Below are 26,249 nucleotides of genomic sequence, written 5' to 3'. Positions count from 1 at the left end.
AGTCTACCTGTGTGATACAGAATTCATTCAGTATAGAATAAGGCTCTTAATAAATTTTTGTACAGAAAACTTAGAAACTCTTATTTATTAACCTACTTATGAAGAGAAAAATTATACCAGTAATGTTCACTGGGCTTTTCTAAATGTAAACTATTTTTATATTTACATGAAAGGTAACATTAAGTCTGAGGTTTTCTGTCATTTTACTCTAGGCAGCACACTTCTGCTTTTGTTCCTTCATCAGGACGAATTTATTCTTTTGGACTTGGTGGTAATGGACAGCTAGGAACTGGTTCAACAAGCAACAGGAAAAGTCCTTTCACTGTGAAAGGAAATTGGTTTCCTTATAATGGGCAGTGTCCCCCAGATTTTGGTAAGTTCTTTTAAAACTTTGCAGCACATGCTAAAACTGTTGTTAAAATGTTGCTCTTAAGAAATGAACTTTTCTACATTTGAAATGAAAGAATTCCAAGATGCATTGTTTAGGGAAAATAGTAAGATACAGAATACTATATACTGTGGTTTAGTTTATTTATATTTGCTTGTATATGCATAAGGAAACACAGGATAAATAAAATAATGAAAGTGGTTTCAGAGGGTGGAAACCAAATGGTGGTTAGAGACCAGTGGGAGGGAAATATTTTTGGTTTTTTATTTTTAATTATGGTAAAATACACTTAAAAAGTTTATGAACTTAACCATTTTTAAAGTGCTCAGTTCAGTAGTGTTAAGTACATTTACACCGTTGTGCAGCTACCTCCAGAGTTCGTTGCATCTTGCAAAACTAAAACTCCTTGTTCATTAAACAACAATTCTCCATTCACTTTTCCCACTAGCTGGCAGTCATTCTGCATTCTGTCTCTCAGAATTTGACTTGATTCTACCTCATAAGGCTTCTCAGGTAGCTCACATGTTCAGAATCTGCCTACAGTGCAGGAGACCTGGTTTGATTCCTGGGTTGGGAGGATCCCCTGGAGAAGGGAGTAGCAACCCACTCCAGTATTCTTGCCTGGAGAATCCCATGGACAAGCCTGGCGGGCTATAGTCTGTGGGGTCACAAAGAGTTGGACATGACTGAGCAACTAACACTTTCAATTTCACCTCATAAGTGGAATCATGCGGTATTTGCCTTTTTGTGATTGGCCTATTTTATCAACTTACCATTAATGTCCTTAAAGTTCATCCATGTTACAGTATGAATGTTAATAGTAAAGCTATTAACAGCATGTGTATATAGACTATATTTTGTTTATCTACTAATTGCTGATGGATATTTGGATTGTTTCTACCTTTCAACAGCTGTGAATAGTGCTATAAACATGGGCATATAAATATCTCTTTAAGATCCTTCTTTCAGTTCTTTTGGGTATATGCGAGACTTTAACAATTACTTTAACAGTCTTGGGTATATATGAGACTTTAACGTATATAACCTTGTCTGTTGCTCTGAAATTTGAACATATGTATATATTACTTATTCAAAATATTAAGCTTTAGAATTTGCTTTTATATCCCACTGTTTTAGCCAAATGTATAATTTGTTTTTGTTACTCTTTCAATGGATCTGGTTATCTTTTCATTGCTATTAATTTACTACTAAAAAATTTGAAGTACTCAAATGCTGTTTTCTCATTCACTTCTTTGACATGCTGCAACCAAAATGTACTTTATAAAATACTTTCTTTACCATCCTGAACTATACCTCAGAAATGTTTTTTTATTTATGTTATCTGTATTTGGTTTTCTTTGGGATTTTTCTCTGAGCTGTGGGACTTGAGACTATTTAGTGATGAACCTGCTATGAAGATTGACATTTGAAAAGATCCATAACTTTTCATTTATTTATTTATTTATTTTTAAAAGATCCATAACTTTTTAATATGAATTACCTTTCAAGATTTTTTTTTTTTTTTGTAGCTGAAAGGTTATCTCAGATATATACTTATTTAACAAAGATCAGAATAGATACTGTTTTTTTCTTCTTTATGTTTGATTTTGTGTTAGAATATGGCTTTACTTTCTTCCAGTCATTCTAAGGTTTGGAACTTGCATTTATTTTAATAGTATTGTTATTTTTCTTATGTCCGTAGGAACATGTTGTTATTTCATCATATCAGTTTCTTCCACAAGGCACCATTAATAACCTAAAAAAGAGATTTTTGTCATTTAAAGCAGCATGGATATTGCAAGGAATCATGTATTTCTGTTCATAAAGTTTAGTCACCTAGAGGTGCATTTTGTTGCCATTAAAATTACATATTTGAGATTATTTGTATTAAAGTGGGAAAGGAAATAGAATTCTAAAGGTAGTCATTATTGCTCCTGTTTAGTCTCATTAAAAAACTGTTTACTCACAGTTTTACTCACAGTAGCCAAAATGTATAAACAATTCATTTGTCTATCAACAGATGAATAGATAGATAAATATGGAATATGCATGTAATTGAATATTAGTCATACAGAGGAATAAGATATTGGTACGTGCCACAGTATGGAAAAACCTTTAAAACATTATTATGCTAAGTGAAAGAATCCAGTCACAAAAGGACAAATATTATATGATCCCTCTTACATGAGGTACCTAGAACAAATTTATAGAGAAGGAGAGAACAGTGGTTACCAGGTGCTTGAGAGAGGGGAGAATGAGGACTTCTTTAATGGGTACAAAGTTTCTGTTTGGGATGATAAAATATTCTGGAGATGAACAATGATAATGGTTGCATAACACTGTGAATCTACTTAATGCCAGAAATTAACACTTTAAAATGGTTAAAACAGTCAAATTTTCTACTATGTGTATTTTACCACAATTTAATCGCTGATAATTACTTTGTACTGTACTAAAACTGTGTAGGATAGAAACTAATTAAATGTGAATTTTATTTACTCAGCCGCTCTAGGAGTCTGTGGCTCCTACCATAAATCACATTTTTAGCATACTATCTGATATGGTCTCAAGGCCACAAATAAACAAAGACACACTTAATAGGATATTCCCAAGACTTTGAGACTCTATCCTTGGGACTGGGCAAAGGGTAAACCTTTCTTTAGAATGTGTATGCTCAGGTCAGTCGCTCAGTCGTGTCCAACTCTTTGCGACCCCATGAATCGCAGCACGCCAGGCCTCCCTGTCCATCACAAACTCCTGGAGTTTATTCAGACTCATGCCCATCGAGTCGGTGATGCCATCCAGCCCTCTCATCCTCTGTCATCCCCTTCTCCTGCCCCCAATCCCTCCCAGCATCGGGGTCTGTTCTAGCGAGTCAACTCTTCGCATGAGGTGGCCAAAATATTGGAGTTTCAGCTTCAGCATCAGTCCTTCCAGTGAACACTCAGTACTTAATTGCTTTAGGATGGACTGGTTGGATCTCCTTGCAGTCCAAGGGACTCTCAAGAGTCTTCTCCAACACCACAGTTCAAAAGCATCAATTTTTTGGCGCTCAGCTTTCTTCACAGTCCAACTCTCACATCCTTACATGACTACTGGAAAAACCATAGCCTTGACTAGGCAGACCTTTGTTGGCAAAGTAATGTCTCTGCTTTTTAATATGCTATCTAGGTTGGTCATAACTTTCCTTCCAAGGAGTAAGCATCTTTTAATTTCATGGCTGCAGTCACTATCTGCAGTGATTTTGGAGCCCCCCAAAATAAAGTCTGACACTGTTTCCACTGTCTCCCCATCTATTTCCCATGAGGTGATGGGACCAGATGCCATGATCTTAGTTTTCTGAATGTTGAGCTTTAAGCCACCTTTTTCACTCTCCTATTTCACTTTCATCAAGAGGCTTTTAGCTCCTCTTCACTTTCTGCCATAAGGGTGGTGTCATCTGCATATCTGAGGTGATTGATATTTTTCCTGGCAATCTTGATTCCAGCTTGTGCTTCTTCTAGCCCAGTGTTTCTCATGATGTACTCTGCATATAAGTAAAATAAGCAGGGTGACACTATACAGCCTTGATGTGCTCCTTTTGGAACCAGTCTGTTGTTCCATGTCCAGTTCTAACTGTTGCTTCCTGACCTGCACACAGGTTTCTGAAGAGGCAGGTCAGGTGGTCTGGTATTCCCATCTCTTGAAGTATTTCCCACAGTTTATTGTGATCCACACAGTCAAAGGCTTTGGCGTAGTCAATAAAGCAGAAATAGATGTGTATGCTAGGGTGGCTATAATAAGATATCACAAGCTTGGTTGCTTGAGCAGTACGAATTTATTGATTTCACAGTCCTCATGGCTTGAAGTTCAAGATCAAGGTGTTGGCAGTGTTGCTTCCTTCTGAGGGCTGTAAGAGTTCCGTGTGTCTCTTAGCTTTTGGTGGTTTGCTGGCAGTCTTTGATATTCCTTGGCTAGTAGTCTCTGCCTTCATTCTCTCTGTATGCTTATGTGTGTCCAAATTTTGCCATTTTATAAGGACACCAGTCATTTTGTATTAGTGGACCACCCTACTCAAATATGACTTCAGCTTAAATAATTATATTTGCAGTGACCCTATTTCTGAATAAGGTGACTTTCTGAAGCCTCTGGGAATTAGGACTTCAAACATAAGAATTTGGGGAGAACACAGTTCTTCCCATGACAATGTCCCAGACCTGACAAAGTAATCTTTTACTGGGCCCGAAGCATCATAAGCATTGGCTCCATAAGTACAGCCAACTTGATTCCTTAAAATGACTTGTCGTATCTAATTCAATAGCTATCATTCTCAAATATGACATTTCACGTAAGCCCTTGGTTATATAATTGATTGTTCAACCAGTTATGAAAGAAGTACAAACTAGTGAAAAGGGGAACATACTTTTACTGAACCCATGCAGACAGCAGCATTACTATCAAAAGAAGGGAAACCTAGTATGTTTGAATACTCACTGAATTCTGGGGATCAGCAAGAATCAGATAAAATTTTTTAATTGATGTACTATATTTTGTTTCAGGTGTATATTACAGATGATCACCTCAGTAAGTTAAGTTAAACATCTATCACCATAGTTACAATTTTTTTTTCTTGTTTTGAAACTAAGATTTAATCTCTTACCAAGTTCAAAATATGACTGGAAATTTGTACCTTTTGAGCCCCAGCCAGGGGTGGCTGGGGGTAGGGGCAGGCACAATGGATAAAGGGGCTCAAAAGATACAAATTTCCAGTCATATTTGAAACTTTCTACGAGAATAAATCTTAACAGTTTCATAACAGTTTTGTAACTGGTGACAGATGTTAACTGGACTTATTGTGGTGATCATTTGCAATATATACAACCACTAATCTGTTCTCTGTGTCCATGAACTTGTTTTCAGTTGGTGGTGGTTTGTTTTTTAGATGCCATGTATAAGTAGGATTGTATAGTGTTTTATTTTTCTGACTTACTTCACTTAGCATAATAGCCTTGGGAATCATTTGTGTTGTCACAAATGGCAATATTTCCTTTTTTATGGCTAGTATTCCATTGCATGTATATGGCTGTGTATATATTATTTGTGTGTGTATATATACACACATCTCATATTTTCTTTATCCATTCATCCATCACTGGAAACTTAGGTTGTTTCCATATTTTGGCTATTGTAAAATGAACATGGTGGTACATACATCTTTTCAAATTGGTGTTTTTGTTTTACTCAGAAGTAGAATTTCTGGATCATATGGTAGTTCTATTTTTAATCTCTTGAAGAACTTCCATACTGTTTCCATAGTGGCTCTACCAATTAACATTCCCACTAGCAGTACATGAGGCTTTCCGTTTCTCCACATCTTCACTAACATTTGTTGTTTCTTGTCTTTTGGATAATAGCCAATCTAACAGGTTGATATTTTGGTGTGTTTTGCGTTTCACTGATGATTAATGACGTTGAGTATCTTTTCATTTTCCTGTTGACCTTCTGTATGTCTTCTTTGGAAGAATGTCAGTTCAGGTCTTCTGCCAATTTTTTCTTTTAACCAGGCTGTTTGTTGTCTTAATGTTGAATAATAGGAACTGTTTATGTATTTTGGCTATTAACTCCTTATTGGCCATATCATTTGCAAATGTTCCTGCCATCTAATAGGTCTCTTTGTTATGTCAGTGGTTTCCCTTGCTGTGCAAAAGCTTTTAAGTCTAATTAAGTCCCATTTATTTTCACTTTTGTTTCCTTGCCTTAGGAGACAGATCCAAAAAATGTTGCTACAATTTATGTCAAAGAGTGATCCGCCTGTTTTCTTCTAGGAGTTTTGTGGTTTCTGACGTTTTGGTCTTTAATCCATGATGATTATTTCCTTTGCTCTGTAGAATTTTTTTAGTTTGGTGTGCAGTCCTATTGCTTATTTTTTGCTTTTGATACCTTTACTTTTTGGTCAAATTCAGTCATCCTCAAGACTGATGTCAAGGAGCTTGCTGCTTGTGTTTTCTTCTAAGAGTTTTATGGTTTAGGTCATACATTCAAATCTTTAGTATTTTGAGTTAGTTTTTGTGTGTGGTATAAGATAGTGGTTCAGTTTCATTCTTTTGCATGTGGCTGTCCAATTTTTCCAGCACTATTTGTTGAAAAGGCTGTCGTCCATTGTGTGGGGCTTCCCAGGTGGCTCTAGCAGTAAAGAACCCACCTGGTAATGCAGGAGACATAAAGAGTTGTGGGTTTGATCCCTGGGTAGGGAAGATCCCCTGGAGGAGGAACTGGCAACCACTCCAATATTCTTGCCTGGAGAATTCATGGTCAGAGGAACCTGTCATGCACCCATGGGGTCTCAGAAGAGTCAGGCATGACCGAAGTGACTTAGCATGCCCCATTGTGTATTCTTGGCTCCTTTATCTTAAATAAACTGCTCAATGTGCTTTGGCTTATTTCTGGGCTGTCTGTTCTGTTCCAGTGACCCGTGTCTTACTTTTAATGCCAGTACCATACTGTTTTGATTACTGTAGTGTTGTAATATAGTTCAACCCTGCCCTCACTCTTGGTTGTCTCTGAAACCTTTGTTAACGTCCGGGAAGTCTGTCTTATTTTCAGTGACTCCCTCCCAGTTAGTTGAGGATATGCCGAGACCTGTCAGTTTCCCAAAGAGGAGAGTTTCAACAATCACCTAGATTCAGGCTGATTGGATGCCAGACTTTCAGGCAACAGCTTTTAAGTAAGTAAATATATATCATCCTGTGGGACCGCAAGGGAAAGTCACAGTGGCTGGCAGTACCAAGCAACCTAGAGATGTTTCTTGGGCAGCAGCTGTGGAAATCAGGGCCCAGTTAAAGGTACAGACTCCTTTGCAGGAGAATGTAGCAACTTAAAGCAAGATAGAGGGAGAGTGCGGAGATGGCATCCACCAGCTTCTGTTCCCAGAGATTACCTCAGTAGGTTGCTAAAGCTCCAGGACAAGCTTGTAGGCCTTTTCACAGAAAACTGGGGTATGTTTCCACTTGCTGTTCATGCTGGGCACTAGGGGTGGTAGCCAGTCAAGAACTGTTTCTCTGGTTGTTAAAATCCCATGTGATCCAGGATACAAACTCAGCTGTCCACCAGAACCAGGCAATGAAGGGGAATCATTAAGTGATAGCCACAAAAATGGGATTACCAGATGGGAATACAAGCTCCCCTGTGAAATTAAAACTAAGTTAAACATTATAGATCTTGGATTGTCAGTTTCGTAAAATGGCTTATCAGCTTAAAAAGAATATATGAGAAATCCTACTGTAGTCCACTGGTGTCTTCTGAAAGTTCTCTAAGCCATGGCTCCTCAGAAACCTGTACCCAAGTGTCTACTTGACATAAATGATTTAAAATACCAGCTACAGTCATTTTCCCAGGACTATGAGACTATCCTTATTTGTCAATAGTACAAACTCTGGCCTGTAGCTTATAGAAAAGCTTTCAGACAAGCATAAGAGTAAAACAAAAATAACTTAGAATAACTGTGGCTTTTTTATTACTGGTAATTGTCAAGTGGAAGGATATGATGAGGTTCCATAATAAGAATAAATTTAAAGGGAAATTTGTATCCATTGTATCTGTGACATACAGAGCACGTTACAGACGTATTTTGGAGACACTGCCATTTGATTCCAGAACACCTCTGTTAAGTGAGTCAGATAAATATTTTGGTTTCTTGGTACCTATAAATGTTATGTTTACATTATTCTGTAGTCTGGTAAATGTACAGTAGCATTATTTCTTTAAAAAATATATGTATCTTAATTCAAAATATTATTAAAAAATGCTCACCATTGTCTGATAATAAAAATCATCATTAATTTGTAAATGTCACAGTATCCGTAAAACACAGTAAAGTGAGTTATGCCTATATTCCAAAAAGGTTTTTAAACAAGAATGTTTCTAATGATGATGATTAAGCCTGTTTACAAAGAAGTCAGTGATTCTTATACCTGATTTATAAAGATGAATGAATATTACTTTTTATAGACGAAGAAAGCTTTGAGTTACAGCATGATAATCCTGAGACCTAATACCAGAAATAACGCCAAGAGGATCAAGTAAAGAGAGTCAGTAAATCAGGGGTCGTTAGACATGTATATTTTTGTAGAACCCCACTTGAAAATCACTGGCCTAGAAGATGATAGATGTAAATAAAAATGAAAGTTCAGTAATAACTGAAATTAGAACTGATACCACTTACCACTGGCACTTTCATAAATACAGGAAAACTTGACAGAACTATTCATGAGTTTTGAATAATGTTTCCCCAAAGCAACAACATTACTGAATCTCCATGGACTTCTCATAAAACAAACACTTTTTGAAATTTATTAATTTATGAAATTTTTATATTATGTTTACCATGTAAATTAGAAAAATTTATAATAATTGCATTTTGAAATATTTTTTATTAATTTAGAGAAGTGACTAGAGATCTCTTCAAGAAAATTAGAGATACCAAGGGAACATCTCATGCAAAGATGGGTTCGATAAAGGACAGAAATGGTATGGACCTAACAGAAGCAGAAGATATTAAGAAGAGGTGGCAAGAATACACAGAAGAACTGTACAAAAAAGATCTTCACAACCCAGATAATCACAAAGGTGTGATCACTCACCTAGAGCCAGACATCCTGGAATGTGAAGTCAGGTGGGCCTTAGAAAGCATCACTATGAACAAAAGCTAGTGGAGGTGATGGAATTCCAGTTGAGCTATTTCAAATCCTGAAATATGATGCTGTGAAAGTGCTGCACTCAATATGCCAGCAAATTTGGAAAACTCAGCAGTGGCCACAGGACTGGAAAAGGTCAGTTTTCATTCCAATCCCAAAGAATGCTCAAACTATCGCACAATTGCACTTGTCTCACACGCTAGCAAAGTAATGCTCGAAATTTTCCAAGCCAGGCTTCAGCAATACATGAACCATGAACTTCCAGTTGTTCAAGCTGGAAGGCAGAGGAGCCAGAGCTCAAATTGCCAGTGTCCACTGGATCCTTGAAAAAGCAAGAGAGTTCCAGAAAAACATCTATTTCTGCTTTATTGACTATGCCAAAGCCTTCGACTGTGTGGATCACAATAAACTGTGGAAAATACTTCAAGAGATGGGCATACCAGACCACCTGACCTGCCTCTTGAGAAACATATATGCAGGTCAGGAAACAACAGTTAGAACTGGACATGGAACAACAGACTGGTTCCAAATAGGAAAAGGAGTACATCAAGGCTGTATATTGTCACCCTGCTTATTTTACTTATATGGAGAGAGTACATCATGAGAAATGCGGGGCTAGAAGAAGCACAAGCTGGAATCAAGATTGCCAGGAAAAATATCAATCACCTCAGATATGCAGATGACACCACCCTTATGGCAGAAAGTGAAGAGGAGCTAAAAGCCTCTTGATGAAAGTGAAATAGGAGAGTGAAAAAGTTGGCTTAAAGCTCAACATTCAGAAAACTAAGATCATGGCATGTGGTCCCATCACCTCATGGGAAATAGATGGGGAGACAGTGGAAACAGTGTCAGACTTTATTTTGGGGGGCTCCAAAATCACTGCAGATAGTGACTGCAGCCATGAAATTAAAAGATGCTTACTCCTTGGAAGGAAAGTTATGACCAACCTAGATAGCATATTAAAAAGCAGAGACATTACTTTGCCAACAAAGGTCTGCCTAGTCAAGGCTATGGTTTTTCCAGTAGTCATGTAAGGATGTGAGAGTTGGACTGTGAAGAAAGCTGAGCGCCGAAAAATTGATGCTTTTGAACTGTGGTGTTGGAGAAGACTCTTGAGAGTCCCTTGGACTGCAAGGAGATCCAACCAGTCCATCCTAAAGGAGATCAGTCCTGGGTGTTCATTGGAAGGACTGATGCTGAAGCTGAAACTCCAATATTTTGGCCACCTCATGCGAAGAGTTGACTCGTTGGAAAAGACCCTGATGCTGGGATGGACTAGGGGTAGGAGGAGAAGGGGACAACAGAGGAAGAGATGGCTGGATGGCATCACCAACTCTATGGACACGAGTTTGAGTAAACTCCGGGAGTTTGTGATGGACAGGGAGGCCTGGCATGCTGCGATTCATGGGGTCGCAAAGAGTCGGACACGACCGAGTGGCTGAATTGAACTGAGAGAAGTGAAAATTTTATATTTACATTTACCAAAGAAATTTAACCTATGGAAGGTTGAGTACCTTCTGATTTGACAACTCTTCCCATGCAACTCTTTAACAATAGTAACACATCAAATCAGCCTAATTATTTCTAGCATCTCTTCTTATATGTTGAAATGGCAGATCTTTGTGATTCTCCATAGCCTCTCTGGGAATTCTCAAAGGAATTTTCACTAACACATGTAAAGTATCTGGAAGTTCTATTTTTCTATGTTTAGGATCTGATTTGGTGAAGTGTGTTAGTTTGCTAAGAGTACCAAAATACCACAGATTGGGTAGCTTAAACAGCAGAAATTGATTTTCTCGCAGTTTTGGAAGCTAGATGTCTACGATTACCCTGTCAGCAGGTGTGGTTTCTTCTGAAGCCTCCCTCCTTGGCTTGCAAACGGCTACCTTCTTACTGTATTATTGTGTGCTTGTGTGTATGTATTTTGCTCGTGTCTCTTCTTGTTCTTGTAAAGGCAGCAGGAATGTTGGATTAGGACACCGTTGTAACAGTCTCATTTTTCCTTAATCACCTTTCTAAAGGCCCTGTCTCCAAATGCAGCCATATTCTGAGGTACTGGGGCTTACGGCTTCAACATATGAATTTGAGCAGGGGACACAGTTCAGCCCATAACAGGAAGACAGAAATCAGAAAAGTTGTGAAAGAAGATTGGAACACTTTATTAAAAGATGTAACCTTTGATGCTTGAGAAATAATAACCTGGTTACCTATTTTACTGAAGTGAAATTAAAACATTTCAAAATAAATGTAAATGGTAATGTGATTGAAAAGAACTTTAGCTTATTCATAAGTGAGGAGTCTTGGTTCTTTTTTTCCCCTTAAATAATGAAAGACAATAAAATTGACAAGTAGTATAGAAAGTTATTCTAGTAAGATGCAGAATTTTTGCTCTTTGGCAGATTACACAGAAGTAAAGAACAACATATAGGTGAAGGTACGGAAACACACCCTTAAAATTGAAGTGGACTTTGCTAAGATTTTAACATATTGAAAACCTTTTTCATAGTCACGTATAAACCGAGGCAGATAAAGTTCACTTAGCATGCTGTATCTTCAGTTATGCTCTTCCATGTTGTGGACAAGCTGATAGTTTTTCAAGGGCAGTGGTATTGTCTCAGAGGGTCCATGAGATTAAAATGACTTTCATATTAGTACTAAAATGTTGTCTGTGTTAATATGCAGTGCTTTTGTTCTTGTTCATTTTCAAATAAATCAATGAGTTTTTTAAATCTCTTAATTTTCCATTCTGATATGGTATATATTAGTGCTTTTAAGCCCTTTGGGATTCTGAATAAGTCCTAAGAGTGCAAAGGGATTCAGAGATCATCAAAAACTACTTTTCCTTGTAAATTAAAGGCACGTACATAGTTGTATCTCTGTCAGTATTGCTCCTAAATAGTATGCTTTACAGAATCGTAAATAGCTCAGAGACACCTTTTAGGTAGCTATGTTTCTGAAGGGTGCCCTAAACAAGACTCGGTAAATGGGGAAGGGAGTTCAGGAGAGCGTATTTCAAAGTCTTCTCAGTTTTTCCTGACAATGTATTTTGTAGAGAGTAAGGAGAGGGTGAACTAGCCCTCCTAGATGTCACAATGTGTATCATAAAACTGTAACAGTTAAATCTGATTATTGGTAAAACAGACATTCAGATTATTATAGTTTAAGGGAGATCGTGGGGAGGGAGAGGAGGATCCATGTATTGGCATTGTATATAGGTTTTGTTTCAGATTCAAACTGCAGTTGATTGGCAGTTTCTCTTGGAGTTATAGGAAGGACCTTATGAAGTGGAAGTTATGAGAAGGACTTTGAGAACACTTTTGGGGTGGAGAGGAGTGCCAAAGTTGTTGAGGGTTGTGTGTTATAGGTAGAAGAGGTATAGTGTCTCTTCATAACTTTAAAACAGGACGTCACTAATAAATATGTGGAGAAGGGGAAAGAACATGAGAATTGGTAGGAAAATGTCAGTTTAGATCCTAAACTAACAACGTATTCTAAAGGAAATTAGAGATGGATTAAAGTTAAATATTAAAAAGTTCTTAAGATAATTCTGTAGTTTGAGGATGGGAAACACATTTCTTAGCATTATGGCAATGAAACATGTCATAAAGAATGAAACAAATACATTTGATTTAATGGGAAAAAATCTGAGTTGAAATTAAATAATTATTTAGGAAAAATGTTTGTAACAGATATAACCTGAGGTAGTAGCCAAAGTACTCATACATATTGGTGTGAAAAATAGTAAAATACCTACTAAATAAGACAAACATTTAGACGTGTAATAGATAAAGGTAGTTAATGGAAATTCCCAGTGAGGAAATCCAGGCTACTAAGAAACATGTAAAAATTATCATCAAAGAGAAATGCAAATTCAAAAAGCCAAGTAATAGTAAATAAGTGGAAAAGAACAAGCATTAATTTTTCCTATTACAGGGCAATGTGGTGGATAAGGGGACGCTAATGGTCCAACCATAAGATGAGGAAGTAATATTAGTGTATCATTTTTCAACCCACAATGAATTAATGGTCTATGGGTGTCAGTGGTTACTAACATCACAAAAAGGAACACAACCATATATTATGTGCTTCCTGATGAAGAATAGCCCTTTCCACAACCATGTAATAGTTTCGTCAAAATAATTGAGTAATTAATCTAATGAAATCCTCTCTAGATCCAACTACTAATTTATAGAAATATACAGAAGGCTGAGGAAAATGTTAGGAGAATCCTCAAGGATATAATCACCAAAATCCAATCTGCAGGAAGCTGCGTAGGACAAATGACTAGGTCCACAGACGTTTTTAGAGTTGTAATTAAAAGAAAATTAAGGAAAATAATTTTTGGTGACCTATTCACAGCCCCCAGAAACCTATTTATGTACTGTAGTCTATCCATTTACTTGATGATTATTTAAAGAGGGCAGAATCACCTTTTAGAAGCAAATGAATAACATTTGCTCAGTCTTTTGAAGAAAGTGCATGACTTCACGTGGACTTGTGAAGATGATGTAGAGAAAAGATTTTAAGTTGAATGATTGGTTTATTTAATATTTTAAAGTTACCCTTTTAATCTGTTCTTTAAAATGTTTGGCCTTAGAACATTCTTGTTGTGGAAAATTTGGTCATTAATGTTATGATCTCTGAAGCTCTTACTGGTATTTTCTAAGCTAGGTAATTTTTATATTATATATTAAACATTTACTCAGTGCTTTTACAAATAAAACATTGTGCTTAATAGTAGGGAATGATCCAAGGAAATTAAGATGTGATCCCTTCCTTAAGAATTTCACAATTCTGTAGCAGTGATGGTCACAAATAATACAGGTGAAGAATTAGTCTAGTCAGCTGAAGAGTGGAGGGTCAGGAGTAGGAACACAGAGGTGGATTATGCTTGGAAATAACGAGACTTCAGTTGGGCTTCCCTGGTGGTTCAATGGTAAAGAACCCACCTGCCAGTGTAGGAGACCAGGAAACGTGGTTTCTATGCCTGGGTTGGGGAGATTCCCCTGGGGGAGGAAATGGCAACCCACTCCAGTATTCTTGTCTGGGAAATCCTATGGAAAGAGGAGCTTGGTGGTCTACGGTCCATGGGGTTGCATAAGAGTTGGACGTGACTTAGAGACTAAACAACAACAGCAACAAAGCCTTAAGTTACATTGTGGCGCTATAGTGTTTTGGTATGTGATACTTATAAATACTAGTCTAGTGATATTTTTGTTAATATAGTCTTTCCATTTTGAGATAAAGAAGAGGAGAAAGAGGAAGAGGCTTTGAATGTCTTTTTGAAAAGGAACTTTATTGTTTGTTTCTTTTATTTCTACTAAATTTATTAATGTTTATATTTTTGGACCTGATTTGGATGTTATTGATAAATAATTTCTAATAAAGAGCTGGGTGTGTCACTTTACTTTTGTATAGCTTTGCTGAGAGAGAAAAGAATTTTGCATTACCCAAGAAGATTTAACATACACTGATACTTGTTTCTTGTTTGTTGTCATTCTTTTTAAAATGAATGTTCCTTGTTTTCTTTGACCACATCCCACACAGCTTGCAGGATCTTAGTTACCCAACCAGGGTAACTAAGGGTTACCCAACCAGGTAACTCTGGGCCACAGCACTAAGAAAGCTGAGTCCTGACCGCACCAGGGAATTCCCCAAAATGAATATTCTTACTTTTTATTTTCTTCTGAGCTATCTTTTATACCTTTGATTCAGTTTTTACACCATCATCAGTTTAAAATATATTGAGATAATAAAGATCTAGATTAAAAAATGCCATTGTTTGATAAGCACATCAAAAAGAAGACTGTACAACAGAATCCAATATAACATTGTGAAGCAATTTATCCTCCAATTGGGAAAACAAACCAAAACAAAACTTAGGATCAGAAAAAAAAAAGACCAACCAAAAAGCTTAGCAAATGCTGGATGTGCTTGTGGGATCATTTAATGTTCCATTAACTTGGTCGGTCAACATTCTCAGTCATTTTGCGTCATTGAGCCCATGATTGGGAGGTCTCATTAAGTTAGAGATTAAGAGAAAGTCCAGTAGCATATTTGATGCTCTAAAAATATATATATAAGTCTTAAATTTTTTAACATTTTATTTTTATTACAGATTCTGAAGAATATTTCTGCGTGAAAAGAATTTTCTCAGGTGGAGATCAAAGCTTTTCACATTATTCTAATCCCCAGGTAATAGAAATCATATGAATAATTAATAAGCTCAGATAATTTCATATTAGTATTCTTTATATGTTACAAAGTAATGGCCTTAATTTTTTCCTCAAGTCTGCAAATATTTTCTGGTCTATTTGACAAGTTTTTGTTTCAAGTTTTGTTTTTAGGTGTGTGGTAGAGATTAATTTCCAGATGCAGAATGCTTTGTATATAATCCTCTTCCCTCAAACTCATCTACTTATTTTAAACTTTAGAACTGTGGGCCACCAGATGACTTTAGATATCCTGATCCTTCGAAGCAGATCTGGACTGTGAATGAAGCTCTAATTCAAAAATGGCTCAGCTACCCCTCTGGAAGATTTCCTGTAGAGATAGCCAAGTAAGGAAAATGTTTTATCTACGCAAAGACAAAATCTCTCAACTCCATGGTAGAGAAACCTGTACTTAGAAGTTTTTATTTAAATAAATATTTCATTAAGTATTATTTACTGAATGGTTTATATACAGAAGTTTGAATGTCTGGAATTTCTGTAATAGTGGATATTTTAGGAGATCTCATTTAAAATTGTTATATACTTTAAATATATAAAAATATATAAGAATACGCAGTTCTTAAAATATTAAATATAGATGCTTTAGAGATTGTATTTGCAAAAAAGTTCCTTCTGGCTTTATACTGGTCTTTTTGTTTTAACATCTGTATTCCTGGAAGAATTGAGTATTGCTTCCTTCTTGAATATTTTGCTTGCAGATGGACTTGTTTAGTACTTTAAATTTTTGTTGTTGAAGGTGGTGTAGGTATTTGGGATGAGGGATTGTAGCTGATAAGCTGTTTTTTAGTTCTAGATTATGTTCCCAAACTAAAATTTTTCTTAACAGCCTGAAGAGTAGTCTTCAGAAAAATAACTTTCCAGATTAGATTTACCACTGTGTGGAATTAAGAAAGTTAAATGTGCATTTATTTTATAAAAAAAATTTATTTTAGGAACATCAGATTTATTTGGTGAATCTGAGGATGATGGTACTGTTCAAGAGAGTCTAGGGTGAACAGTAATACTTCTATCAAGATTTACTTAATCTGTAGTAATTTATAGAATTCTGATTTATTCTGAATGTTGATTGGAGGAATGCTCTGTAGCATTAAATATTAGTTTAACTTTAATTTTTATTAAAAAATGAAGGGAAACAGATTTCTCTTTGTGATTTGGAGATTTTTAAATTTCTTTTTAGTGAAATTGATGGAACATTTTCTTCATCTGGTTGTCTGAATGGAAGTTTTTTAGCTGTTAGGTAAGTGACAATTCTTTGTTATACTGAATTTTTTGAATTTATTATATTAAATAATAATGTCATTAAATAAATGAAATGAATTTAAAGTTTATCATTTTTTTCTCTCTTTTTTTTAAACAATAGCAATGATGATCACTATAGAACGGGCGCTAGATTTTCAGGTGTTGATATGAATGCTGCTAGACTTTTATTCCACAAACTTATACAACCTGATCATCCTCAGATATCTCAGCAGGTTTGTTTTTAAAGTATTTTGTATTTGTATTATGTTCCCTGTTGAGTTTTTTATTCCATGTTATTCTAAAGCTTTATTGCCTAATTAACTTTACAGTTTCATATAATTCATTATGATGTCTTTGTATAAACTAATGTAAGAATTTAAATCAGGTATTATTTTAAACTGTTTGTAATTTAGCTGTCAGACGTCTGTAAATCTTTGCAGATGTTCAGAGCAGACCCTTAATTACTTAACATTACCATGTTGGTTAAGTCTACATAACTGTAGATGCAGAGAGTTTAAATTGAGATTTGTACATAAGATTTTTAAGATTCTCTTACAAATAACATTGAAACATGTATATTATTACCATATGTGAAATAGATGACCAGTCCAAGTTCGATGCATGAAACAGGACTGTCAAAGCCAGTGCACTGGAACAACCAGAGGGACGGGAGGAGGATTCAGGATGGGGGACACATGTACACCTGTGGCTGATTCATGTCAGTGTATGGTAAAAGTCACCAAAATATTGTAAAGTAATTAGCCTCCAATTAAAATAAATTAATTAATTAAAAAAATATTCTCTTATATTGTGCAGGCATTAATTTTCATTGTGTGGCAGAGTACATTCATTGATTCATCATAAGATGGTTTATTTTTTTTCTTTTCCCTTCACCATTTAATGTTTCATGTGGCATAAGAATTTCTTTTTCTCTCTGCTTTTTTGAATATGCATTCATTTTAAATGAAGTAGATTTTACTTTTTGTCAAAATGTAGGTGGCAGCTAGCTTGGAAAAGAATCTTATTCCTAAACTGACTAGCTCCTTACCTGATGTTGAAGCATTGAGATTTTATCTTACTCTACCAGAATGTCCCCTGATGAGCGATTCCAACAATTTCACCACAATAGCAATTCCCTTTGGTACAGCTCTTGTGAACTTAGAAAAGGCACCGCTGAAAGTACTTGGTAAGAATTTTAATACTTTTTTCTTTTGTAATCTTTTTTCTTTAAATGAAAATGCTCGTTAAGTTCTTACTTTTTTGCTGTTTGAAATTTTGCTACCCTGAATTATTTTGACATTATCTCAGGGAAAGTTAAACCTGTTTTTCAATTCATTACTTTTTGCTAATCATCTGATGCTAGTTGTTAAGAATTGTTGGAGGCAAAGCATGTTAAATATTAAAATTTTAATCAAACACAATGGTGGAAACAATATCAGGAAAGATAAAAACTGTTTTTCATATTTCGCTAAATGGCAACCCACTCCAGTATTCTTGCCTGGAGAATCCCATGGACAGAGGAGCCTGGAGGGCTACAGTCCATGGGGTCGCAAAGAGTCAGACATGACTGAGCAACTGAACAGAAACTTCCTCATTCACTCCAGAGTGATCTTATTGTTAAAGAGTAAAGGAAAGGGAACAGTTAAACCTGAACAAACCTGGGTATTAAATCCCCCTTGAACTTTATTTATTAGCCCTTTGCCTTGTTTGCTAATTTTCTGATGTCTCTCTTTGTGAGATTCCACTCTTCATTTGATCTTATTCCTCTGGGTTTTTGGCATAAACGTTTCTCACTTTGATTTTTCTAATTGTATAGATTTCCTCTCTATCTTTTGGCTATTATAGTTTGCCTGCTACATTTAGTAGTGGTGCTTTCCTTCCTTCCTAATAGTATTTGTTAGATATGTCAGTCTGAGATACATAAGAGTAATAAAATCAGTACAAGAAGTTTTAGGCTGAGAGTGAGCAGAGGAAGCAACAAGCAGTGGGTAGAATCCTGGAATCTGAGGGAATGAGCCAGTGAGTGGTTAGAAGAGTGAAGCAGGGACTCACAATTATTGTTCCCATGTTGTCAGAAGTTTTCCTTTTCCTGTCTCCTGCACAAGACTGTCATGTTTGTAGTTAATAGCTATAAATAGTGAACATGGGGAAAGACAGACATGGCATACTTTACATTATTCAGTTTCTGTATTTGATATTTAGGAGTACTTTGCATTCAGGTGGTGCTTCACATTTCAACTTTAAGTTGACAGGTAAAAGTTGGAGATACCTGTAAATACTGGAGCAATACAGTTTTTTAGTGTTTTTAAAAATTAAACTCCTAATTTATAAAGCACTTTGAAACACCTGGTTTAATATGAGGGATAGTGGTTAAGTTTTTAATACAGCTTAGAAAACCAAGAATGTAAATTCAATAGACCTTTTTTACTTGATTTTTACTTTTGAGAGCTTTTAGAACCGTATTATTTAACTTGAATGTGGAGTAGTGTCTATCAACCCTAGAAATGTTACATAATATATCATATTACATGTATCTTCTTGAGATTTTCAAAGGGTTAAGAGCCACTGCTTTAGGAAAAATCAGTATGATTTTGAAAATTGTGACTTTTTAAATTTTATTTTATTTGTGTGTTCACCCTTTAATAACAGAAAACTGGTGGTCAGTACTTGAACCTCCGCTATTCCTCAAGATTGTAGAACTTTTTAAGGAGGTTGTGGTACATCTTTTGAAACTCTACAAGATCGGCATTCCCCCTTCTGAGAGAAGAATTTTCAACAGTTTTCTTCATACTGCATTAAAGGTTTTAGAAATATTACATAGGGTATGTCCAGTAGTTCATTTATTTTACTCTTCCCCCATTGCCACTAACAGATTGATGATGTTTATTTTAACATGACTATATTACAGAATTAGATTGGCATAAAAGATAATTACAGGAATTTGGAGAAGTTATCTAAATTTTCCTTAAAAGAAAGAATGTATACGTTAGTGCTTTGGTCTTGACTTTGTTAGGCATTTATGAATAACTTGTCTATACTTGGGCAGAACAATAGCATACTAATGAATCAGAGTCTCCTTATGTTTTTTCTGAAGAACATGATTTGTTATTTAAATAATACACTTGTTATTTATAGATGGTTATAATACGAAAGAGATTTCATCCTACTTATGATTGTGAACATTTAAAACTCATGTTCCTTTTGCTATTGGCTACTGATGACTTCAATCAAAGTAGAACATTTGAAACAGATGACTAATTGAAATTGGAACCATATATAATTCATTAATTTGCCTGTTGGTCTTTCCTGCCCTTCTTCCCAGTGGAAGAAAGAGTACCCTTTACACTTGTAGCAGCAGTTCAGTTATATGAAGAAGTAGAGTCTCAGCTGTTTCATTAAAGACGGTTTTGAGACATCCCTGACAGCTGGTAGGTGTATCTCTGTTCTGCCATTTGGTATTAAGATACTATCTTGGAAGACATGACCTAAGGGAGGAGCATATGTTTCCAGCCTCTAGAATGACTGAAAAACTCATGTGAACCTTTAGTTTCCTCCCCATAACAGCTTCTTTAGTGTTTTCAGACCGTTCTTGCTTGCGATTACGGTTAGTGATAAAGGCTAAAGGAAACAAGCCTTGTGTTCTCTGTAAGAAAGAGCCCATATGGACGATTTTTTTTCCTTTGTATTCTTTTAATGAAGTTCCTGGTTCATTAATGAAGTTCCTGGTTCATTTAATGAGTTCCTTTCTCTACTGCTTCTTGAACTTTTTTTCTTTTGTATTTAGTTTTTCCAAGCTCTTTAGAAAAACAAGTCATTTCTCTTCCTATAGCTGAGGCTATGATAGCCATTTTTTTTCTTAGGGGGAAATAAGTTATTCTTATGTTTGCCTTCCCCAGTCCAAGACTTTCTTGCAGCACTTTAAGGTAAACTGGATCCTGCAGTAAACTGCTATTAAGATCTTCTGTCTTCATGATATGGGTCTCTACCTTTCTGTATGCCTTTTGCCTAGGATTTAAGTGAGTGATTAGATTCTTTCCTTTCTCTGAACTCTCTTTTCCTACTATTTCAGTGAACCATCCTTTGTCAGCAGGACCTTTTCCACAAGTAATTAATTATTCACTTCCCCTCTTCCTTGTCTGCTTATCTTTATTACCTCTTAAAAATTTTTTTTCCTTAGCTGTGTCTTTTTCCACAAGTGAAAGGGAAAGGAAATTGGACCTTTTGTCTTTCATAATTACAGGCAGAACTTCAGCTAGTAACTTATGTGCCTAGCTCAGAAGCCTCAGTCTCTTTTGAGGAGAACCCTATGGGGTTCCGTGTCCAGAGACCTTTTTGATGGAGCCATGCTGGAACTAGGATCCTAAATTATTGCTAGCTGAAAGGGAAAGGAAAATAAGTTCAGAAAGTTAGATAAAGTTACATGAGGTAGCCAAGATTAAAAACCTCCCTTGTACATTAATTCCTGTGAGCACTTTACATGAATTCCTCATTTAACTTTTTATAGTTATATCTTGCCCCTTAATCTGAGTATCAAAGGTCATAAACCAGTAAGTAGCGGAATTGAAATACAAATCTACTTCTAAAGTCCCTGATGTTTCTAATATACTTCTGTATCAGTATGGTAGTATAACTTGTTCAGAAGGGGATTTGGTTTTGTTTTATGCCTGTAAATCTGGAGGCTTGTACTTCCATAATTGCAGATAGCATTGAATTGTTAAAAAGACTAATTCTAATTCCATCTATGCTGCTTCTTACTGATGTGATTTTGAACAAGTCTTCTTTATCACATATGCAGATAGTTATCTATAAAATAAGGATTGAAATAATAGCCTGCTTTCCCAGGGTTGATGTGTTGTTTAGATTATGGAATATATATACAAATACTATACATTCATAAGGCAGAGATTTTGTTACCACCACCGTTTGAATGGGAAACTGCAGCTTTTAACTCCGTTTATTTGATCATGAGGAAATTGAGTTCCTGTTTGAAGTTGTTACATACTCAAAAGTAAGGTAGTAATGGTATCTTAGTTTCTTAGGCATCTCTTAGTGAGAGTTCTTAGGACAATCACTTACCTTTCTATTACCTCTTACTTTGGAGAAAACTTTACTTGGTCCTAACCTGTCATAGATCATTGTCAGGGATGATTTATTTTCATCTATAGTGGAACCTAAATTGCTTATCAAAGATTTGTGTTTAAGAAGACACCTTATGTCTGACAGCTGTATATATTTCTTCTCTCTGCTCCATAGTTAAGAATTAGGAGAAGTTTCCTAAAAGGGTTTCCTTCCTAACCAAATTTAGAACAGGATTAAGAACTGTAGAACTAGTCTCTCTTTCTCCTGATCTTTTCAGGATATGTAAATGACTTGTTCCTCCCTTATTGTCATGTCCTTTGGAAAGCTTTTGAATTAGAAATCACTCCCAGTGCTCCAAATGGCATCGCAAGAAAGATAATTTTGGTACCTGCTGTCAGGAATGAATGTGTTACCAGATAAATGAATTTGCTGGCAAGAAATTGGGATGTTTAGTAGTTTCTGAGTTTTCACACAGTACATTACAGAGATACTAATATGCCAAAAGAAAAGACTTGCTTGGTCTGACTAGCCTAAGTGCTGCATATCATGCTAATCCTCTAAGTCAGTGATTATCAAAAATTTTTTTTCAAGGGACCCTTAAACCCAAACAAATAAGGGATATATTTACATACCATATACCACCTCTGAACTCAGGTATATAAATGAGAGTACTAAACTGTAATGAATATATGAAGTGTTATGATCACATATATATATAGTTTCTATTTTTTACATTTTAGACAGCAGTATTGAATGTGTGGGTTGTTTTGAACTTCTGTCATGTAATTTTTAAAATTCATTTTACAAACATTTACTGAGTGCCTACTGTGTGCATGTTTGGTGCAGTTATAAGCTTTAGTGATGCAGTTATAAGGAAAAGATGTGATTTCTGCCCTTGTTAAAATAAATGTGGACCAGTTGTATAATACAAATAAATAATTGTTTATGGTATAGCATGGTAAGTGTAGATTAAGCAAAAGGATGGGCGCTGTGGAAACACGTAGGAGGGCATATAACGCAAAAGAATTAAAGAAGACTTCCTGAAGAAAATAATGCCTTGTCAATGTTACCTTCCATACAAATGTATTTTTATTTATAGTTTTTAAAACCGTTGATTTTATGTGTAAATCTGTATACAGGTCTTCTGGATCAGTCTTCTATTCAGTGCCTAAATATTTCTCTATTTTTAAAAGACTAACAACTGGTTTTGTCTTTAGTTATTAAATCATTGTGACTGAATTAACTGTTAACCATCATTTCCCCCCACGTCTTAAGTTTTACTGAAATTTGTCTGTTCCTGAATGAAACCTGATTTCTAAATTGTTAGTTTTTATTCTAACCTGATGGTCTTCTCAGGCAGCTCAGTGGTATAGAATCCACCCGCCAAAGCAGGAGACACAAGAGACATGGGTTTGATCCCTGGGTTTGTGAGATCCTCTGGAGTAGGAAATGGCAACTGACTCCAGTGTTTTTGCCTGGAAAATTCCATGGACAGAGGATTCTGGCAGGCTACAGTCTAGTGAGTTGCAAAGAGTAGGACACAACTGAGGGGATATATACACACACATTCTAACGTAGCATGTCTTATCAAAAACGTATGTCATATCTGCACGATATAAAAGCTATAAACACTGGTTGCTACTGGTGAGGGAAACTGCAGTTTACCTTTTAGAATAAATATTTCAGATAAAGAAAAATACATCAGAGGTCAGTAGGATGTGGATCATTTTCAACAAGTATCATTAAATTTTTAAAGAGTCTAATGTAATAGTTAATGTATATATTTAGTAGTTTCTGCACATAAATATTGGACTTCCTAGGTGGCTCAGTAGTAAAGATTTGCAGGAGACACTGGGTCTGGAAGATCCCCTGGAAAAGGAAATGGCAGCCCACTCTAGTATTCTTGTCTGGGAAATCCCATGGACAGAGGAGGCTGGCAGACTACAGTCCATGGGATCACAAAAGAGTTGGACACACACAACTTAGTGATTAAACAACAACAACAATACAAAAATATTGGAGAAGGAAAAACCAATGAGTTTTTGTGTGTAATTGCTGGGTTTATTTTCTCTTTTAGTAGTAGAAAGAGTTAAGCTGTAAGGCAAGAATTGTAAACTTTTTCTGTGGAGGTTTAGATAGTAATGTTTTGTACTTTGTGAACTTGTGGTTTTTCTTATAACTGCTCAACTCTATTTTTAATGTTTTTTATGTTATTATAAATGATAATTAAAATTATTTTTGATTGTTAGCAGTATGGAGAAATTTAGTTTTGTTGCTTGTGTGGAGAAATTCAGTTGAATTTTTTTATGTACACAGTCATGATATTTTCTTTCCTTATTTAATTGGCTAAGACTTCCGAGTACAATGTTGAATATAAATGGTTGCAGTGGACAATTCTTGTCTAAGTCTTCATCTTAGAAAGAAAGTTTTTAATGTTTTACTCATAAGCATGATGTTAGCTGTAAAGTTTTTGTTTTGTTTTTAAGGTGAGCTTTATCTGTTTGAAGAACTTCCTTTCTGTTCCTGGTTTGCTGAGAGTTGTTATTATGAAGGGATGTTGAGCTTTGTTAGATGCTTTTTTTCTGCATCTGTTGAGATGAACAAATTATTATTATTATTTTTTTCCCTGAAATGTAGTGAAATTCATTTGTGTTAGTTGAATCAATAGTGTATTCCTGGGATGAACTCCACTTAGACATTTTATATTATTTTATATATATTGTTGGATTTAATTTGTTCATATTTTGTTGAGAGTTTGTGTCTGTGTTCATTAGGGATGTTGATTGGCTAAATTTTGTTTCTCATCTGCTTCTTAGCATCAGGGTTATCCTAGCATCATAAAATGAATTAAGAAATGATCCCTCTTCTCTGTGTTCTGAGTTTAAGATTGGTATTATTAAATTTTTGATAGAATTCACCAGTGAAGCCATCTTGTCCTGGACTTTTCTTTTGAAAAATGTAAATCTTTATTAATAACATTAAATTTAAAAACCATAGTGTTTTGTATTTCTTATCTTTCTTTTCCTCTACTTGATTGTCCTTAATTTGATCTTCTAGGTTCTTAAAGCTGAGATTTTTTTTTTGGTGGCAATACCACACAGTTGGTGAGATTGAACCCAGTCTGTGGCAGTGAAAGCACCGAGTCCTAACCACTAGACCACCAGGGAATTCCTGAGCTGAACCTTAGGCTATTGATTTTAGACCTTTTATTTTAGCATGATCATTAAATGCTATCAGTTTCCTTCTATGCTCTGCTTTACCAGCATTCCACAAATTTTGATTGGTTTTGTTTTTATTTTCAATAAGTTCAAAATACCTTCTAAAGCACCTTTCTACGTACTCCAGCCTCTAGGTCATCTCTGAGTCTGGCTCTGTTAATTGCTTTTTCTCTTAGACTTTTTTTTACGTGTCCTTTGTTTTATTTACTTAGCTGATTTTGGATATGTCTCACAAATTTTGGATGTCTGTAAAATAGTAAAAGCTGAATTTATTCCTGTAAATTTGTATACCTCTTGTGTGAGTGGTAGTTTCGGGATCCAGGCTGGTCTAATCTGTAGTTAATCTGGAGTTGAGTTTTTATTATTATTAATTAATTAATTATTTCTGACTCACCTGAGTCTTTGTTGTTGCTTGTGGACTTTCTCTAGTTGCAGCAAGCCGGGGATGGGGCAGGCGGGTGGTTCCTCTTCAGTTTCGTTGCGATGGCTTTTCTTGCTGCGAAGCATCGGCTCCAGGTGCTTGGGCTTCAGTAGTTGCAGCGTGCAGGCTCTCGCGCACAGCACCAGCAGTTGTGGTGCACAGGCTTAGTTGCTCCATGGCATGTGGGATCTTCCCGGATCAGGGATAAAACCCAGGCCTCCTGCACTGGCAGGCAAATTCTTTACCACTGAGCTACCAGGGATGCCCAGGGGTTGTCATGACTTCTTGATAGATGAATTCTTTTAGCATTACTAAATGGGCCTTTTTTCCTCTGGAAATCTTGTCTTATATTGTCTTGAAATCTGCTCTGAGTAGTCTCAGAAAGTTGGTGCTTTCCATTGGGATATCCCCCACCAAGTCTCACTTATGCTTTCATGGTTTAAGAGTTAGCCAAAGATGAAGGGGGAGTTTACATTCAGATTTTGGAGCTTTAGCTATTCTTGCTATTATTTAAGTTCCATTCTCAATCAGAAGACTTTATAGTTTCTAGTTTGTATAATATGTGTATGTATATGTATGTATATATATATATATATATTTAATGGTATATCTCATGTGGTGTTACATAAATATTTTATTTTTTACTTGATTTTGATGTACTAAGTACAGATATCACATCTTATAAATCTTTATATTTCTCATAGCACTTAACTAGCATTTTACATATGGTAGGCACTCAGTAAATTTTTTTTTATAGGAAGAGAAAATAACTAAGAAATCTCAAACCTTTTTCTGTTTAAATACTTTTCAGGCTCTTTCTTAGGCACTGGTTAAATTTAATGTTAATTACATTTTTATTTTTTTGTAGGTAAATGAGAAATCTGGACAGATTATTCAGTATGATAAATTTTATATACATGAAGTACAAGAATTGATAGACATACGGAATGATTATATCATCTGGGTCCAGCAGCAGGCCTATGGAATGGTATGTTACTT

The 26,249-nt window shown here is 35.6% G+C and overlaps 1 protein-coding gene across 10 annotated transcripts in view; it reads left to right on the top strand.

Annotated features, from left to right (window-relative positions):
- Positions 1-26,249, top strand: part of HERC4 (HECT and RLD domain containing E3 ubiquitin protein ligase 4) — a 128,773-nt gene that overhangs the window by 62,528 nt on the left and 39,996 nt on the right. For 8 of the 10 annotated variants that reach the window (XR_009696065.1, XM_061161636.1, XM_061161638.1 and 5 more), the window contains 8 exons: positions 213-373; positions 15,179-15,255; positions 15,495-15,619; positions 16,471-16,530; positions 16,654-16,765; positions 17,529-17,718; positions 19,182-19,354; positions 26,119-26,238. Coding sequence is in view for 9 of the 10 variants with exons in the window: in XM_061161636.1 (XP_061017619.1) it covers positions 213-373; positions 15,179-15,255; positions 15,495-15,619; positions 16,471-16,530; positions 16,654-16,765; positions 17,529-17,718; positions 19,182-19,354; positions 26,119-26,238 (1,018 nt within the window). In the remaining variant the exon portion in view is untranslated. Of the gene's footprint in view, positions 1-212; positions 374-8,807; positions 9,181-15,178; positions 15,256-15,494; positions 15,620-16,470; positions 16,531-16,653; positions 16,766-17,528; positions 17,719-19,181; positions 19,355-26,118; positions 26,239-26,249 lie in introns of those variants that run through there. The other 2 variants (XM_061161640.1, XM_061161641.1) reach the window with 2 other exon arrangements.

This window comes from Dama dama, chromosome 15, assembly GCF_033118175.1.
Source record: "Dama dama isolate Ldn47 chromosome 15, ASM3311817v1, whole genome shotgun sequence".
Classification (NCBI taxonomy): domain Eukaryota; kingdom Metazoa; phylum Chordata; class Mammalia; order Artiodactyla; family Cervidae; genus Dama; species Dama dama.
The sequence above is the reverse complement of the archived record's forward strand: the minus strand, read 5'-3'. Positions and strand labels throughout refer to the sequence as shown.